Here is a 20,065-nt window from a genome sequence, read left to right on the forward strand (position 1 = left end):
GCAGGTGCATTTATACGGAGACTTGATTACACACAGGTGGATTCTATTTATCATCATCGGTCATTTGGGACAACATTGGATCATTCAGAGATCCTCACTGAACTTCTGGAGTGAGTTTGCTGCACTGAAAGTAAAGGGGCCGAATAATATTGCACGCCCCACTTTTCAGTTTTTTATTTGTTAAAAAAGTTTAAATTATCCAATAAATGTTGTTCCACTTCACGATTGTGTCCCACTTGTTGTCGATTCTTGACAAAAAAATTAAATTTCATATCTTTATGTTTGAAGCCTGAAATGTGGCGAAAGGTTGCAAGATTCAAGGGAGCCGAATACTTTTGCAAGGCACTGTATATTATATACAGGGGTGCACATAAGTGGTCCGCATGCGCGCATGCGTACTGGACGTAGACAAACGCACTGGCCCTCAACGGCTTCCATACGCTTTTGCGTACCGATGGCTGACCACCGTATTTGCGGCGGACACGAGAAAATAACTTCTCAAAATGTCGAAGAGGCAGGCCACACTGAGTAATTACTTCCGTGTTCCCCCACCCCCGTCAAAAGACAGACGACAGAGACGTCACCGGCGCTACCGAAAAAAAGGACTTCTGCCGAAAAGTGGCTACAGGAGGTACCGTGGCGAGAAGCAAATGATGCTCGCACGGAAATGCGGTACAAAATGTGCCGTGAGAATCCCAATGTCGCCGATGAGAGCAGCGCATTTTATGTAGGGTCAAAGAATTTCAGCCATCCAAACTTTGAAAAGCACGAAAAAAAAACAGCATGTGGCAATTAAGCAAACTATCGATGTCAGCCACGAGCCCACTCGCCCTATGGACAAGTCGCGGAATAAAGGTAATGAACAGCGACATACACTGACAAACGTGTTTTTGCTCGCATTTTACAAAGCTAAACATTGCACGTTTAATGAGGTCTTATGAGGAGGACATCCCACTTTTAAAAAGGCTTGGAGTTAATGTGGGAACCGCATAATGCCCTTTATTTTGAATTGGTGCTTTTATGTTTATTTCTTTACATTTCACTTCAAAGTAATGGCAATTTTGTTGTGCCAGTTGATGTTAATCCAGCATTAATTGTTAATATAATTAATTAAAGTTAATTGGCTCTAAGTAAAACTTGTCATAAATTTATCGCATCAGGCGGGTCGGCTCTCAAGCTCAATGAGGACCAAGTCACATCTCCAGGTCCTCCTCTGAGTACCTGGGCGAAAAAATTATGTGCACCCCTGAATATGAACTTACGTTTGATCATGGAATCACTTGTAGAAAAGTTCTCTTCAGATACATCCTGCCATGTAAGCTTCACACAACAGCTGCACACCGCGCTCACCATTAAGGACTTCGCGTTGTCGTTAAACATTAATTAAGAAGCCCGCTTCACAAAGATACGATGTTGGAAATTGTAGCAAGGTTTTCAACGCTCTTGTCGCGATGTCAGGATATTCCAGAATGACTTTAATCCAGAACCTCGGTAGAGTTGTTGTCTCAAATGTACGTTTAATAAGGTCGCCGTCATTTGCGAGCTCTCTGTTTATTCACAAACGGGTCACGAGTCCACTCCTTCGCAGTTCGTGGGTCTTCGAGGTTGTAGGCTTGTCAGGTGCCCTTTTCGCCGTAAAAATATTTCCAAAGACGTCTGTTTTCCTGTTATCTTCGCTCGTGTGGAGGCTAATTATTTCCGGGAATAAATGTGCTGCGTCGCGGCCTAGTAATACGCTATTATCGAGGACAAGCGCACATAGATATATTATATACACAAACAAGATGTACTGTTAGCCGTCCAATCAGTGGACTTCTATGACACAATTGTAATCTATCCCGTAGTATTATATCTAGAGTAGACAGATATATTGGTGTGTTAAGCAGGGGCACAGGGTCAATTCAGCCAGAATGCGGTCGTTATTAAATTATTTTTTTCTTTGCGGCCCGGTCGCAAATGCGCCACGGACCGGTTCCGGTCCGCGGCCCGGCAGATGGGGACCCCTGCCCTACAGTATGACCAGCTTACCAGTTAAGCGTAAGAAAAAGAGAGGCAGGGAGCAAGGTGTTGAGAGAGAGTTGTGCGAAGAGCGCCATGAAAAGTGGCTGTGTCCCATGCTGGTTTTAGTTTTGTTAATAAAAGTCTCCAGCAAAATACCATCCAACGTGTCACTGCGTTTTTATACACATCACCACCTCTCTGAAGTAAGCATCGGGCGAATCGACGACAACAAGCCACGTTAATCGCCTGTCCACTACACACTACGGTGCAGAGTTGCAATTACCAAAAAGTGCAATTGGAAACACAGTGTACTTCCGCCAGCTCTCTGATTGGTCGGCTTTGTGACATTTTAGTAGCGTGGGCTGAATTAAACGCGCAGAGAAAAAAAATCCGACAAGCGCAGCAGTCGAGAAATTGGGGAAGAGCTGGAGGTGTGCTCAAAATCCATTATTGCTCGCATATAACGCCACAGGCAGAGTGGGTGAGAGGGGCGGTCCCGTAAAGCCCCTAAATAACAGGGCGCGCAACTGAAAATGCCTTAATTTCCGGTAAAAAGGCACATTGTAAATGGGCTCGCTTCCGCTATCCAAACAGCTAAACATGAAAAGGTTCACACTCCAGATGTTTTCAGTAATCCTTTATGTGTCTCTTTTCATTTTTATGAAACTAAACCAATGAAAAAATACATGCAATCAGCAACAATGCTGCAAATAACAAAAATGCCATCCATATATGCAAACACAATTAGCCTGTATTCAGTAGTTCTTAATTAGAAATATCAAACACATTTCCCCTCAAACATGCAACCTAAAGACAATATAAAGAGTGTAATTCTCAATTTGACAACAAAATACTCACAAACATGGCTCTAAAGACCACAAATGCCACTCAAGTTGTGAGAGTGGAGCTGCCATGTAACACACTGAATCCCATTTGAAGAACTTCCTATTTGCATTTTTCTTCTACTGTTTTAGAACCAATAAATAAAACGGCCACAAGATGGGGCGCTTCAGCAAGTGATAAAGATACAACCGACAATAAACATTCCACGCAGTTTTTTTTTTTTTTTTTTTGCCATGCCCTCGCGTGTCACTGGTTAACCCTTCGCGTGCTAGTGCTGACACGCGTGTCATAGGTTGCCGATCCCTGGTTTAACATAATCAAAATCAACACTAATAGGCATTATGGCTCATACAATTCCGGCCCCTAATTATTGTGTTACCGAAAGTATACCAATAATTACCATTACGATCATACTCCAATTCAATGACTACAAAAATACACATCATTGTCACATTGTAATTCAGTCATAATTACACTATAATAATAAATGCTTCATAAAACTGCATACCCTACCAGTAGGTGAAAGAAGTTAAGAAAAGAGTGAAAGATGTGTAAGACGAAGTTACTTGCACATGGCCTTCAGTCAGATGTGGAGCATTCACGTACCCATTGTCCATTGGCAAGGTCTTTAAGTCGTCTGCACAGTGCATAAAGGGCAAGGGGCAATGTTGCAAAGAAGAGATGTGCTTCTTAAAGTTCTGCCTCTTGCAACAGGCAAACCTTGCTGATAGGTCTGTTCAAATGTCCAAACTTGGTCTTGATCCGTAGCATGCGCACAAGTCCTTTGCTGTCTGTGATGGTCTCAACGACTTTGCCGATCGGCCAGGAGTTTCGTGGAGCTGAATCATCAACGACGATCACGATGTCTCCTGAAGAGAAGTTGCGTCTGGTTCGAGCCCATTTCTGCCGCTCCTGCAGTTGTGGAAGATATTCCTGAATCCATCTTTTCCAGAATACATCCGACATGTATCTGTCTCCATCTGCGACGAGCATATATGTCTGTCTTCTCAGACACTCCTGGTGGCAGTGATGGTTTGGAATTGAGAAGCAAAAGATGGTTTGGCGTTAATGCTTCAAGGTCATTAGGATCTGTAGAAGCCATAGTGATTGGTCGCCCATTGAGAATCGCTTCAGCTTCACAGAATACTGTTTGAAGGCCTTCTTCGTCCAGACTCTGCAGGTTTCAGGTAGAATTGAGAACTTTTCGCACTGACTTGATCATTCTCTCCCATACACCACCATGGTGTGAACCAGCAGGGGGATTGAAAATCCAGCGTATTCCTTTCTGGAGCAATGCATTGTGGATCTGCTCCTGATTCCAACCTTTAATGGCCTCCTTCAGCTCACGTTGAGCCCCAACAAAATTGGTGCCGTTGTCTGATCTTAGCTCCTTTATTTGTCCACGTCTGGCAATAAAACGGCGGAGGGCATTGATAAAGGAATCTGTGTCGAGTGAGGATGCCACCTCCAGGTGAACTGCTCTCATGGTCAAGCATGTGAAAATCACGCCGTAACGCTTCACCACACTCCTGCCACGCTTCACTCCAAAGGGTCTAAAGTAATCAACTCCAACATATGTGAAGGGTGGTTCGTCAGGTGAAAAACTGTCCGAGGGAAGATCAACCATCAGTTGTTGCCCAGGAGTAGCATTCAAGCGGCGGCAAACAACACACTTTGACAGAATCTTTCTGATTGACACTGTGGCGCCGGGAATCTAATATTTTTGGCGTAATTTGGATAACATGTAATTCCGGCCACCATGTCCTATCTCCTGATTTACATGTCTGAGAATGAGATTGGAGATGTGAAAATCCTTGCCAAGTATAATTGGATGCTTCTCTTCTTCCGGCATGGCTGCACGGCTGAGACGCCCTCCAACTCGCAGTACATCATTCTCCAGAATGGGATTGAGTTTATGAATGTGACTTTTTCTTGACATTCATCCCTCTTCTCAAAAAAGAGATTTCCTCTGCAAATCGCTTTTTCTGGCAAAAGCGGATGATCTGCATTTCAGCATGAGCCAGTTCTTCCACTCAGAGTCCAATGGCTTTCTGAGTGGTATGTGGATCACTCATTTGTTTCTTCTTCTTGCTTTGAAGCCATTCTTTGAATCTAAGCACCCATGCTGCAGCTCTCTTTAAACCAGTCCAGGTTGAGTAATGGTTGATGAAGCGGGTCGTTGGATCCACTTCCTCCATTATCAGAGTTGCGTTGACACTGATGCTCTTGACTTCACAGTCTTTGGGCGAGATTTCTTCCAGTCCATCTGGATTCCGAGGCCATTCTTCTTGTGCCTGCCGAAGAAATGAAGGTCCAGCTGGCCAGATCTCATTCTTCAGAAAGGCTTTAACTGTCAGACCTCGAGAAGCCATGTCTGCTGGGTTGTTCGCAGAATTGAAGTGTCTCCATTGCTGTACTTGTGACACCTTGGCAATCTCAGAAATTCTGTTCGCCACAAAGGTTCTGAATCGTGAAGTTTTGTTATTGATGTATTTTAGCGCGGAGGTGCTATCCGTCCAGAAAGTGGAGTCTGCCAATTCCATTTGCAGCTCCTTCCTCAACACTGTGTCCATTCTGCTCTCCGTTGTTGCAGCTGTCAACTCCATGCGAGGGATTGTGGATGGCTTTAATGGAGCCACTCTCGCTTCCATGACGAACACACAGTGTGCCTGGTCGGGATTGTTATGTAGTAACAAGTTCATTTTATTTTTGGATTCAAACTGGACCTGATTCCTTCCGAACTGGACCTGGACCTGGAACTGGTACCCCGATTCTACTGGGTAGAAGTGCCTGGGTTGGCCCTGCCGGGTGGTGGAGAAAAGTGTTGTTACAAGAAACAATTGTAGAAACAATTGCTAATAACCTGACTTTTAATTATTCAATTGGTTTCAGAAATGGCTAAGACCCTCCAAATGATGTTGAATGTACAAAAATGTATTTGTTTCACTGAAAAAAGATGAATCATTTAAAGGGGAACTGAAGAGCTTTTCAGATTTCGCTCTTAAAGGGGAACTTTGAAGTAAGGTTGGCCAACCATGTTTTTGAATAATATCAATGGCTAAACAATTATAAGCATATTTTCATTATTTTTTTTTACGCAACCCTTCCAGATTCTTTGTTTAACCCATAGCAACGCCCTTGACAACGAAAATGCTTTTCTTCGGCAATCTTCGGCAATCTTCGGAAATTACGTCACACCGGGAAGTGCGAGGGAAGTCCGCCATAGAACAGTATTGTTTGTTGCATTGTTTCTCGGTAAGATGCCACCGCGGTGTGTGGCCATGTTTTGTTCTCACTCAAACGAAAAGTTGTATGAGTGGCCAAAGGATAGCAGGGCACGTAAATGGACATCTTTCGTTCGCACGAAGCGAATGAATTTTATGCCATCATCGAGTAGTGTTCTCTGCTGCAAACACTTCGAAGATGCCTGCTTCCTTAACCGGTCTGCTTATGATCAAGGATTTGCCAAAAAGTAAGTGTGATTTTTGGATAGATGACTGATGACTTTGTCAAAGCAGAGGCTGCCAACTGTTGTGGAATGAACAGTATAAGCTAGCGACGTTAGCCGAGGCTATCCCCGATCATAGTTGTTGTTGCGTTCGCTAGGTTAAGCGTGTTTAAATTGTGCGTCATCTACGATCTTGTCCGAAAGGGTTAATCCACTATCAATCGGGAAAGGGGTGTGGATGTGCACATAAGCGGGTCGGCGTCGCGATAATTCACGGTCATGTTGCAGATAGCCTTCTAGTTTGTGTTTCGCCGCTTTGCGAGAGCCGCTGACAGGTGACAAGTGTTGCTTTTAATGTCTGGCAGCGAATCAGCGAGCGCGCAGGCCACGCAGTGAATCATGGGAAATGTAGTCTCGGGACAACACTGAATTGGTGCTTTGTAATCTGTTCGCTTGTGTGAAAAAACTACATTTCCTCACGCCATTAGACGCCACTTTGTTTACTTAATGATGCCTCAAAAAAGTGAAGAAAGTCATCGGCGACTGTGATATAGTAGATATTATTTAGTTGTAATACGGGAATTGACCAGTAGAGTGTACGCATGTCATTTAGATGTGTTATTGTTTGTGCCTTACTCCTTCACTAAGAGAAAAACGTTATTGTTCAGAGTCACTTGGCAAGACGTTGAGTAAAGTTGTAAAAGCCAATAAAGGTGTCGTGTGGGTCACTCGGTCAAGATATAACAACGATTCATCTCCTCCCCCGCCCCCCCAACGTTTTTGTTTTATTATTTAATATGCACGAGAGCTGCCGGATCTGCCAAAATGAACATGAAGTCTGATTTTTTTAAATTTTTTTTTTTAACAATGTCATCAGATAGACAAAACCATAAAATTATGTGCAAATGCCTGCATCTTCAAATCATGAAAATAATAACAGCCTATATCTTACCAATGTTGTAATCTCGATGGGTCTTGTATCCATTCCATGTCAGGAAGTCTAGGCACATTGTTGGCATCCTGACTGGCGTCTGGCTAATAACATAAAATTCCAATCTCCTCTTCTTCCTCCAACTCTTCAAAAACTTGGATCTCCTCCCTTGCGCTTGATCTATCGCTGTTTGGATCATTGTTTGAAGGGCTTTGTATGGCGGCCGTATGTATGGAGGTGCCATCGCGTTCCCGGTGTGACGTATTACTTCCGGGTTCGTCCCCTTTCAGGCTCGAACTTCGGAAACGCGACTATTTTGTCAAATATACAACATATAAATTATTTTTTCATGCTTTATTTGTTGGACAATGTTTAATTACTTTACTTGTGACCCTATTTGGCATGTGAAGAAATTAGTTCCAACTACAGCTTTAAGTGTTTTACTCAGTTGAATTGTATTAAATGCGTCATTCGCTCTCTCAAAAAGTCACATAAAAAAAAAAATAATTGACCGCGTAGTTTTTGAGTTATGGCCATAGCAACACCATAGCAACGAGGGACGCGCCGTCCTGCCGACCCCTACCTCGTGACGTAACTTCCAGGAAGCCTCGCCACCACTAAACACGGAAATATAGCACCACGCTAAATACATATTTCCCACTGCCATTATTATTTTTCAATGTTGCGCTAGTCCGTTGCTATCCTAACTTTGTGTTGCTTACTAAAATTATGCTCTTTGATGTGTGCCGTTGTGTGCTTGGTATAACATGTTGTGTCACAATCTGACAACGAAAGCTAATGCAGATTCAACATAAACCTGGTATTTATTATTGCGGCCTATTGAATATTTTTTCAGAATGTAATATAATTACAATATAATACATTAAACAGTCAACAAAATGTGTCAATGTTGTTAACAATTTATGGTTTTATTTTTCTTATGAAATTCATGCCCCTGTCAGTGCTTCAGCCTCCGCAAGTTTGGCTCTCACGTCTGGGATCTCCTGATGACACAGGCATACTCTTGGAAGGGTAATTACTTGACGGTTTACAGCAACACCTGGAAAATAAAATGGTTTTGTCATTTATTTTGAAATATCAATAACATATCATTCATTTAGCCACATTTGGGCTAGCTTTATCATATTTAGATCGGTAGGAGCTGTCCCATTACCTAAAATCCAGTTTTAGCTATGTGTAGAGCATTCATTTAGCCACATTTGGGCTAGCTTTATCATATTTAGATCGGTAGGAGCTGTCCCATTACCTAATATCCAGTTTTAGCTATGTGTAGAGCATTCATTTAGCCACATTTGGGCTAGCTTTATCATATTTAGATCGGTAGGAGCTGTCCCATTACCTAATATCCAGTTTTAGCTATGTGTAGAGCATGGAAAAATATACAACCATGTAATCGCATTCTAATAAAAAAATCACGATGCTGGACTTACCACTCTCCCGTTCGTGAAGTGTCGAGCTGTCAATTGGCGTCATGACGCCATCTGCTGTGTCAAGTAAATCGCCGTCATCTGACGCCTCAGGTTCAAACATGTAGGGATTAATTGTAGTTCATCTTTCCTGGGAGCTTTTGCCATCAGTAGCGTCACGAAAGAGCGATCCTGAATGGTTACCTTTGGTGGAAATATCACTGACATCGTTGTTGCTGCTATGTTAGCTGTGGGTAGTCTTCTGTTGCCTACGTCACACTTCCGGGTTTGCGAAGGGACCATTAACGGAGTGCAAAAAAACTAAAAAAACGCAAATTATCCTTACAATTACGTGTTGATAATGTCATGGTTGTTTTGATGAACTTGTCCTAAGTTTATATTCATAAAATTACACCAAAATCCGGAAAGGTCTTCAGTTCCTCTTTAATGATGACATAAAGGTCAAATTTTGGCAAGACAAGTTTTTGTGTGAAAATTGAAAAAGTGTACTTCAAATTAAAAACTCACATTTTTTTTTTTTTTTATCGAGTTAATCACAGCTTTTCTGTAAATGATTGTTGGAATGGAAAGTTAAGACAAGACTGATGTATACATTCAACATACAGTACATAAGTACTGTATTTGTTTATTTTAACAATAAATCCACAAGGTGGCATTAACATTATAAACATTCTTTCTGTAAAAGGGACCCACGGATAGAAAGACTTGTAATTCTTAAAAGACAATTGCGAGTTATAGTAATTTTGATAGTTTGTATATTGTGGCTAAATATTGTCATCTAGTGTATTTGTTGAGCTAAATTAATTTTTTGAATAGAGTTTGACCACCAACGCCTGAGTATTATTTTGCATAGCTATTGTGATTGGGAATGCCAGTTCTCTTCGCATTGAGCGCTTTTCTTTTTGTGAACATTATTATTATTATTTTTTTGTTTGTTTTTTTTGTGCGAGATAGGATTATTATTTTTGTTGTGCTTTCACTAAATGATACTGTAGCGGCTTAACTGTTCTTAACTGGCCAAATGCATGATGGGATGCTGGGCAACCATGACTGTCGGTGGTGGCTGCAAATGGTATATTTTCTCCGCGTTGTGCTCCATAAAGGGTGTTAAGAAAAAGATCATCTCCTCTCATTCTTCCCCACATCGATCGCCACGATAGTTTTAATTGTTGTGGGAGAGATGCTAAAATCCCTTTTTATGTTTAGGAATGTTAGAGGCAGCTAAGATTTGTGGATATTTCAGACTGTTTATGTTGCCTTCCAACCTGCAGATCTCTCGAACACCCCCATACTGGATGTAACCCCAGACCATGATTTTCCCACCACCAAACTTCACTGTTTTGTGGCAAAAAGTGGATTTTTCAGATGAATCTTCCATTGCATTACAGCACAGTCGCCGCAAATGTTGCAGGAGACCTAGTGGAGCCCGCATGGATCCGAGATTCACTCAGAAAACAGTGACGTTTGGTGGTGGCAAAATCATGGTCTGGGGTTACATCCTGTATGGGGGTGGTGCGAGAGATCTGCTGGTTGGAAGGCAACATAAACGGTCTGAAATATCAACAAATCTTAGTTGCCTCTTACATTCCGAACCATAAAAAGGGACAAATTCTGCAGCGGGATGGTGCTCCATTGCGTACTTCAATCAAGATCCTCCAGGACTGGCCAGCCCAGTCTTCGGACATGAACAGGATGAAAGAGGAAGCATGGAAGGCGAAACCCAAGAATGTTGATGAACTCTGGGAGGCATCCAAAACTGCTTTCTTTGATGTTCCTCATGACTTGTATGAATCCTTGCCAAACCGCATGGATGCAGTCCTTCAAGCCCATGGAAGTCATACAAAATATTAAATTTGGATCTCACAGCACCACTACTTAATTCGCTTGTGTTATGTAACATATTTTTGTATTTGAAGTACCGTAATTTCCCGAATTTAAGGCGCACCCGTGTATAATGCGCACCCCAAATTTACTTGTAAAATCTAGGGGAATTTATTGTACCCGTTTATAACGCGCAACCTGATTTTAGCACCAATAAACAGAAGAATACAAGAAAACAGAGCTCGTGTACAGATACAGAAATGTCATTTTACTGACTGGTGAAACACAGCACAAGCATAGCACATTGGTAGTTCAAAACATGACCATAAAGTGACAATATTTACGGTAATAATATGATTTGACAACTTCTCCAACTTACCAGAATCTAGGAGAAAACAAAACAGATGTGACTTTTCTTTTAAAGGCTGCTGTATAAGTTGCTCGTTTCATCACGATGAATAAAAGTTTCTCTCATGGATTGATACGGTAAAATGAAAGTGAGAATGTCAGTCGGAAATCCGTGAGAGCGCATCGCTGTCAACACGAGAGTAACAATCGGAACTATTGTTATTTGGGTTTGAGTTTCCCGAGGGACAGATATAGTTGACGGACACAGGAAGTCTGTGTGCTTACGTTTGTTATGGTCCGAGTTAGGGGTGGGCGATATGGCCTTAAATACGTATCACGATAAATGGAGCAGATTTACCTCGATAACGATAAATGACGATAAAGTCGCCCAAGCAGACTGTTGTATAATTTGAAAATCTGAATCAATGCATGAAATACAGATTAAGTTTCTTGTTGATTTAGTTACCAGCATTCAATTTGATATATTTAACAATTGTACATGCAGTCTAGACATTAGGTTTATAAAAATGTATTGTAAACAATAAGAATTCAAGTATGAGCATTTATAACAGTGTGTATGGCTTGAACAATCTACATTGTCAAAATCCATATGCCTGTGCAAACATGTCATTGTAACACAAATGACTTGCAGCTTGAACAGTACACTTCAAAAAGACAATTTATTGTTAATGGCTGCTGTGACATAATTATTCAATACAAGTGTTTACTTTATGGTTTCAGCCCCCCCCCCCCCCCCCAAGTGCATTTTTTAATAAATGCAGGCATACATGAACCCCCAAACAGACAGACAGACACACATTAAAGCTATATTGATCTTCTGCAAATGAAACACTTAAGATTTTATGATAGCAATAATGACACAGAATTAAGCACATACAGAAAAATAGCTGGGGCCATTTCTCGGTCATATTACAAGTTTCACCGTTGGATTGTGCTTAATGCTGAATGCTTTACCATCACAAAAGCTATCAGAGAAATCACACACAGTCAGATACAAAATAACGCGACATAGTAATTGCTAGATGCAGTCCGTGCACAATCCACTGATTAAGTTCAGCCGTTTTGACAAGGTTAGAGCCGCTATCCGACTCCATCACGTTCATTTGTAGCGTTAGCCGCTAGCGGCCGCTAGCGTTAGGCGCTAGCGTTAGCCTGTGGCCTGGCTACCAGTAGAAAGCAATGAAAGCACCATCTCCGGAAATCGTGAGAACAAGGGAGTACAGCTGGTGAAAGCCCGTCTGGATGCCACCAAGAGTCTATTAAATGTCGGGTGAAAGTTTGGCGAACCTCCCTTAAGCCACACTCCATCACGTTTTGCTTGTAGCATTAGCTGCTAGCGTTAGCTTGCCGGGCTTCTGTTTGATTAGCTTCCTGATGATCACGTGACTCCCTACGTGAGTACATTCACTGCTTTCTTAAAGGGGAATGAACATAGGCGAACAACACAGAGTCAAAGCGGGATGAAAAGACTATTTTATTGTTTTATTAATTTACCGAATTTACCGACATGGTCAAAATTACGTCGGTCATCGTGAAGAATTTCGGTGACGGTAAATTTTCGGTTTACCGCCCAGCTCTAGTCCGAGTTGGGGAGCTGCAATAAACGTTGACTCAAAGGAGTTCAAGAAACTAAATTCTGTGCTTTATGAAGAGTGAAAAAAGCAGAATCTAACCTGGACGAAATCATTCGGCCGATTAGAGTGAAGTATTACCGAGACAAAATGGTGTACGTCACGTACCGTAATGGTCGGCAACGGGTCGCCGCATACGTTTCTTCAACACAACGTGGCCGTGTCAAAAAAAAAAAAAAAATTGGCATATATATATATATTTCTGTCTCCGTCCATGTAGCCGTTTATAATGCGCACCATGATTTTACAAGTTGATTTTGGGGGAAAAAAAGTGCGCGTTGTATTCGGGAAATTACAGTACATTTTTTTGTTCAATTTTCACACTACTTTCTGTAGGCGACAAAACTTTTGTCTTGCCAAAATTTGACCTTTATGTCTTCATCAAATGGTATATCTTTTTTCAGCGGAAAAAATATTTTTGTACATTCAACATCATATGGGAGTGTCTTAGCTTTCATACGAGCCATTTCTGAAACCAAGGTTATTAGTAATTGTTTCAACAAAATGGATAAACGACAACTTTTGTCAGGGACTGTATAGTTAACCAAAACAATAAAAAAGAATCAATTTAATCTTTTATCTTACGGGGGTGGGGGAGGAGGCACGCTTCCCTGCTGGGTCTGCTGGGCCTGCGCCAGGCCCTAGTCCCGGGTCCTGGTACGAACTCTTGCTGGAAAGTAGGAAGAGATGATTCAGAAGTTTGTATTTCTTGTGGATGATTGTCCATATAATTTTTGTTCGGATATTCCAATTTAAATTTGCTTATGAAACCCAGAAACTTATTCTGGAGGTTTTCAAAATGTTTCTTTAGTAGTTTTTGAAAACAAAGGTTTGAATTGAACGGTGTACCACCTAAACCAGGAGTCGGGAAACTTTGGGGCTGAGAGAGCCATGAACACCGCAAATTTTTAAATGTAATTCTGTGAGAGCCATAAAATATGTTTAAAACTAAAAACACAGGTAATATGTGCATTTTATGCCATTTCAACACTTTTAAAGTACAGTCAAAATGCACATTTCAACACTTTTTAATAACTTAAATAATAATTACATGAATACCTTCCTTGTATTGTAGTCAATACAATGTGTAACAGCATAAACTGCATGTACACTTTTTGCATTAATAAAACCAAACAGACTGGGTGAACGGGGGTCAGGGCTACATTTCTCACTAACGCGTACCTAACTGATAGGCTAAATGATCAATGCAAAAATAAATCTGTATTGACTTGTAATAACTTTCACGCTGCAAATTTATAAAGTCTTAATCTGATCATTTTTCTTAGATCTTTTTCTTAAATCGAGACGAATAATTTTCTCCATCTTGTTTTGAGTGTTTAAGACTAGTTAACAAAACACTAGCTTAAAAAACTAGCTAATAGATTCATGGGTCAGATTATTCAATTTACGTTTGGTAAGTATTACCATTTGTTCTTATTAAGCCCATATATCCAAAGGTTGGTAATTTTTCACCAAAATCAAGGGAAAAATGCTTTCAAATAATGTTTTGAACGTGATAAATTCTTGAATTAAGAACATTTCTGACGAAAAAAAAAGAAAAGGTTTTTTTTTAAAGATTAAATATACTCACTTTTTGCCTGCTGGGCCTGCGGCGGGCGCTGGGCCTGCGGCGGGCCCTGGGCCTGCGGCCGGCCCTGGGCCTGCGCCGGGCCCTGGGCCTGCGCCGGGCCCTGGGCCTGCGCCGGGCCCTGGGCCTGCGCCGGCCCCTGGGCCTGCGCCGGCCCCTGGGCCTACGCCGGCCCCTGGGCCTACGCCGGGCCCTGGGCCTACGCCGGGCCCTGGGCCTGCGCCCGGTCCTCGTCCTGCGCCCGGTCCTCGTCCTGCGCCCGGTCCTCGTCCTGCGCCCGGCCCTGGGCCTACGCCGGGCCCTGGGCCTGCGCCCGGTCCTCGTCCTGCGCCCGGTCCTCGTCCCGGTCCTGGTCCCACTTTTTGGCCGCCCTCTTAACCCTGTCTTCGTTGGGGCGTACGTATCTCCCATAAGCATAGAACATGAGGGCCTCTTTTGAGGCCTGACTACTCGGTCCCGGGTCCTGGTACGAACTCATTGCTGGAAAGTAGGAAGAGATGATTCAGAAGTTTGTATTTCTTGTGGATGATTGTTCGAAAAAAAAAGAAAAGGTTTTTTTTAAAGATTAAATATACTCACTTTTTGCCTGCTGGGCCTGCGTCCGGCCCTGGGCCTGCACCAGACCCTCGTCCCGGTCCTGGTCCCACTGTTGGACTGCCCTCGCAAGCCTATCTTCGTTGGTGCGTACATATCTCCCAAAAGCGTGTAACATGAGGGCCTGTTTTGTGGCTTGACTACTAAGTCCCGGGTCCTGGTACGAACTCATTGCTGGAAAGTAGGAAGAGATGATTCAGAAGTTTGTATTTCTTGTGGATGATTGTTCATATAATTTTTGTTAGGATATTCCAATTTTAATTTGCGTATAAAACCCAGACACTTATTCTGGAAGTTTTCAAAATGTTTCTTTAGTAGTTTTTGAAAACAAAGGTTTGAATTGAACGGTGTACCACCTAAACCAGGGGTCGGGAAACTTTGGGGCTGAGAGAGCCATGAACACCGCAAATTTTTAAATATAATTCTGTGAGAGCCATAAAATATGTTTAAAACTAAAAATACAAGTAATATGTGCATTTTATGCCATTTCAACACTTTTAAAGTACAGCCAGTCTCTGAATACTTTTTAATAACTTAAATAATAATTACATGAATACCTTCCTTGTATTGTAGTCAATACGATGTGTAACAGCATAAACTGCATGTACACTTTTTGCTGGGGACGGGACATTGATAAAACCAAACAGACTGGGTGAACGGGGGTCAGGGCTACATTTCTCACTAACGCGTACCTAATTAACTGATAGGCTAAATGATCAATGCAAAAATAAATCTGTATTGACTTGTAATAACTTTCACACTGCAAATTTATAACGTCTTAATCTGATCATTTTTCTTAGATCTTTTTCTTAAATCGAGACGAATAATTTTCTCCATCTTGTTTTGAGTGTTTAAGACTAGTTAACAAAACACTAGCTAAAAAAAAAACAAAACAAAAAAACTAGCTAACAGATTCATGGGTCAGATTATTCAATTTACGTTTGGTAAGTATTACCATTTGTTCTTATTAAGCCCATATATCCAAAGGTTGGTCATTTTTCACCAAAATCAGGGGAAAAATGCTTTCAAATAATGTTTTGAACACGATCAATTCTTGAATTAAGAACATTTCTGGCGAAAAAAAAAGTTTTTTTTTTTAAAGATTAAATATACTCACTTTTTGCTTAAAATAAGTGTTTGGAAAAAGAGCCAGCTGAAAATTTTATTTCAAGAAATCTGAGTAAAATTTACTTGAAGCACTGCCAGATAATTGCACCCATTTCTAGTAGATTTACACTGACAGCAAGGGAATTTAGACATCAGCCAATCAAGCGCGCGTTTGAGGGGGAAAAAAATGGTGTCAGTCTAAGTCTGAACATAACGGAAGTAATTCGCTTAATAATGGCAGGGTCAATTGTATTCTTACAAAATATGCCAAGACATTCCAAATTACCTCTGTAACTGAACTCATTCTATAATGCAAACAGGGTTGCTTAAAAGTTGGTGGGGACAATTTGAGCTTCCTGAAAAGTTGCTCGTGTTATGTCCCTAACGTCCCTATGCAAACCTACACCATTGGTCCATTAACAGAAGGGCTATAATTGTCGTGGTAATGTCGTACGTATTAGGGCCAAATAAAAGGAAAAAGAAGTACTACGAGATGTAAGTTGTACTATTCCTAGGAGAGAAAAAAGTGGGATTATTACGTAGGGTAATGTAGCTGTATCAGCTACGCATTTGACATACATGTACCAAAGCTGAGAGCCATGACATTAGCCTGGCTAATGAAATACTGTATTTCAAATAGATCTTTGTTATGACTGTTCTTGGAAAAGACAAAAAAAAAAACCAAAAAGAAAAATCTCATCTGTCATGCTATGACACAATTTTGCCGTGGCACAACAGAGTGAGGCGGTCCGACTCCGAAGTAACCCACCATCCCAGCTTCAAAAAAATCCTAGGGGAAACCCTGTATTTATAAACAATTACAAGTTTTCGTGACAAAACATATTTAACTTCTGCATTTTAGACACTACTAGCATTCACTCGTCGTCCGCTCGCCATTACGAAGACATCCGCAGTCATACATAAACATACTTAAAGAGTGACATACTTCTGACCTATATTAACACACAGTACACATCACAATCATCCTGAAATAAAGCAATCCGCTAATATACACAGTCAAATTATGCCCTTTTTCTCACCTGAAACAAGAAACGGTTTTATATTGTGTTTAATTGTGTAGATACTTTTTAATCCATTCTTTGTGTAAGTGTGTGTGCACTCCCTCCATAGGGCAGCTTTGAATCTCATGACACTTTGTGTAATGACAATAAAGGCATTCTATTCTATTCTATTGTTGCACAGACGGCTCATTTCTTATTCGCTCTAAAATGCGAACACTTATTGCCCATGCACGCCGAGAAGTGAACCCTGCCCCCTGCTGGTTTCAAACCGTAAGTACAACAGTCTTCTCAGCCTGAAACTTGCGTGTATATTTTCCACAAACAACGAAATAAGATGAAACATTTAAAACATAGGGTGAATCTATCTGTGGACACATAAAAATTAGGGCTGTCAAATGATTAAAATTTTTAATCGAGTTAATTACAGCCTAAAAATTAATCGCAATTCAAACCATCTATAAAATATGCCATATTTTTCTGTAAATTATTGTTGGAATGGAAAGATAAGACAAGATGGATATATACATTCAACATACGGTACATAAGGACTGTATTTGTTTATTATAACAATAAAGCAACAAGATGGCATTAACATTATTAACATTCTGTTAAAGTTATCCATGGATAGAAAGACTTGTAGTTCTTAAAAGATGAATATTAGTACAAGTTATCGAAATGTTATATTAAAACGCCTCTTAATGTTTTCGTTTTAATAAAATTTCTAAAATTTTCAATCAAAAAATAAACTAGTAGCCCTATTCTGTCCTCAATGTGTGTGAGTACACAAATTGACAGAGAGCGAACATAAGTTCCAAAAAGAAATCAGACTGTGTGGCAAAGTTGCATGGGCTTTACTGAAGTCATCTCTTTTTGACAGTAGCACATTTCTTGTATTTTGGTAAAACTGAAAATAACAAGGCAATGTGTGAATAACTTGCATAAATCACAAAATAATATAAAATGTACACACACGTGTCCATTTGAGCAATAGCACTAGCCAATTAGCTCACAAGCATCTAACAATGTAACTGCATTTGACCATATATGTGAACAAATTCAAATACACATCATCAATAACCATCTAATGCTCATGAATATAAAAAAAGGAGGAATATAACTCACAAGCGATGCATGTGTTAGACACAAACAGTGTGATGGGGCTATGAGAACTGCCACTGAATACTGGATGCGGACGTTAGCTGTTCTGAATAGCACTGTCTATTAGTGTGAGTTCGCGTCGACATAAAATCACGTCAGAAAAGCGCGCCGAAACCCAAATAATCAGATGCACTGAATCGCCAGCAGAGGGCGACATTACGCCACATAACATATGCAAGTCACATCCAAGCGCCAGCAGAGGGCGGGAAAAACTCCATAAAACACAATTAACAAGTTGGCCTTTCACTGTACTAACATTTAAATCTGTCTGAGCGGGCCTAGTGCGTTAATTGCGTCAAATATTTTAACGTGATTAATTTTAAAAAATAATTAACGCCCGTTAACGCGATAATTTTGACAGCCCAAATAAAAATATTAAAATAACTATTTTAATATTATTTAATTATTATTTAACCTTTGTCTTGTGTTGGGGTCGGTACCGACCCTTTTGCAGTTTTAAATAATTATGAGCACTATATATATTTTTGGGTATCACATTAAGACTATGACTTTATCAGCAACATCAATTAAAATGTTTTGAATTTTGGAATTCACCCCCTTCTTTTTTTTTTAAATGATCACATCTTCGCTGAGGATGAGGCTGGGGACTCAGAGCAGCAGTGGGATACGGAAGACCTGAGTTCTGAGGAGGGAGACGTTGTGGAGTATCCATCGAAAGACACATCATTTCAAACATATACATCCGAATGTGGCACTATCTGTCTGTTCCTTCTGTCTGACTAAAAGTATAACAGCATTGAGCATTACCATGAGATTGGTAAAACTCCTTCCTGATCTCCAACCCAGGGCCAGAGGTGAAGGTGGATGAACATTTACTCCCTTTCCAAAGAAGATGCTCCTTTTGGCAACACATGCCCAGCAGGCCCACAATCGGGAGAACCGGGACAGTTCCCGGTGGGCCGGCCGGACGTTTGGGCCGGTCGTGATACACATTTTTAACGAAGCTTTCAGTTAAACTATTTACTAACGGCATTAACGCAACCCGCTTTGCGCAAAAAATTGTGGCCCTTCTCGCATTCCGTAGTTTGAAATTCGATACCCCGCAACAGGCTCCCATTCTCCAATGCCGCCAGCTCTGCCTCTGGGAAAGAGTATCATGATATCGTCCTGTTGACTTGATTCTGGAAAAACTTAATTTTGGGTTTTAATGGCCGAAATGGGGCACGTTGAGGCAGCATGACGAGCGTGAACCCGTCTGGCTATTGGCGCGACCCATTATCGTTGTTTTTGAGCATGTTTGGATAAAAGTACAGCGATAAACCTACCGGCTTGTTAGCCGCCCGAGCCGCCCTATGGGCAGGCGGAAGCACTCGGAGGCTACTGCAGTCAGACCAGCCTCACCCTCGGGGTGAAATCCCCTGGCCTTTGTATTTTTCTAGACCAAAATGTGGCACTCTTGTCATTTATTACTGCAATACACAGCAAACGTAAATGAACATGCAGAATGAAATCATTTTAATGAGAGCACCACTAAAACTTCCACCATGGAGGCTCCAGGCACTATTTTTGGGCACAAAGATGGAGGATTGGGGTGAAATCCACGTTCTCAGGCAAAACATAAGTTGGGCATTTTAACCCAAAACATTGCACTCTGAGGTGGACTGATGAGCGTGAACTACCCTGAAATTAGGGCTGCAGCTATCGAATATTTTAGTAATCGAGTAATCGACTGAAAATTCTATCGATTAATCGAGTAATCGGATAAAACAAATATATTCTTAGGTGAAGAGCAATTATAAATATACATGAGAAAACAAGACATTTCATCTAATCTTGAACCATTTTCAGTCAATCAATGTCTTTATTTTCGATGTATATTGTTGAAAACAGCCAACAATTGCACCTCAGGTGTAACTAGAATAAAAAAATAAAAAAAAGACTAATTCACTGCTTTCACTCAAAAAACTTTTAGATCTTATTAAAAAAATATATACTGTATATATATCTTACCTAAAAATGCCGTTATGCTTGATAACACAATAAAACAAATTACATTGTGTTTCGCTCTCATAAAAAACAAGCCACTAAACAAATCTGCCTAAACATAAACAGAGAAAACATAGAAAGGGTCGACTCTACAAAA

At 40.9% G+C, this 20,065-nt stretch overlaps 1 protein-coding gene across 1 annotated transcript; it reads right to left on the reverse strand.

The window, feature by feature from the left end:
• Positions 1 to 2,460: 2,460 nt before the first annotated feature.
• Positions 2,461 to 13,158, reverse strand: LOC130912869 (uncharacterized). The gene is made up of 2 exons (XM_057830962.1): positions 13,078 to 13,158; positions 2,461 to 5,645 (listed from the first exon to the last, which is right to left on the reverse strand). The coding sequence occupies exon 2, from the start codon at positions 5,544 to 5,546 to the stop codon at positions 4,878 to 4,880; it is 669 nt and encodes a 222-aa protein (XP_057686945.1). The 5' UTR covers positions 5,547 to 5,645; positions 13,078 to 13,158; the 3' UTR covers positions 2,461 to 4,877.
• Positions 13,159 to 20,065: the final 6,907 nt, after the last annotated feature.

The sequence above is a fragment of the Corythoichthys intestinalis genome, chromosome 3, assembly GCF_030265065.1.
Source record: "Corythoichthys intestinalis isolate RoL2023-P3 chromosome 3, ASM3026506v1, whole genome shotgun sequence".
NCBI lineage: Eukaryota > Metazoa > Chordata > Actinopteri > Syngnathiformes > Syngnathidae > Corythoichthys > Corythoichthys intestinalis.

Excerpts from the sequence above, each read along its gene's own strand:
- LOC130912869 (XM_057830962.1), bottom strand. The coding sequence starts at position 5,546 with ATGAACTTGTTACTACATAACAATCCCGACCAGGCACACTGTGTGTTC.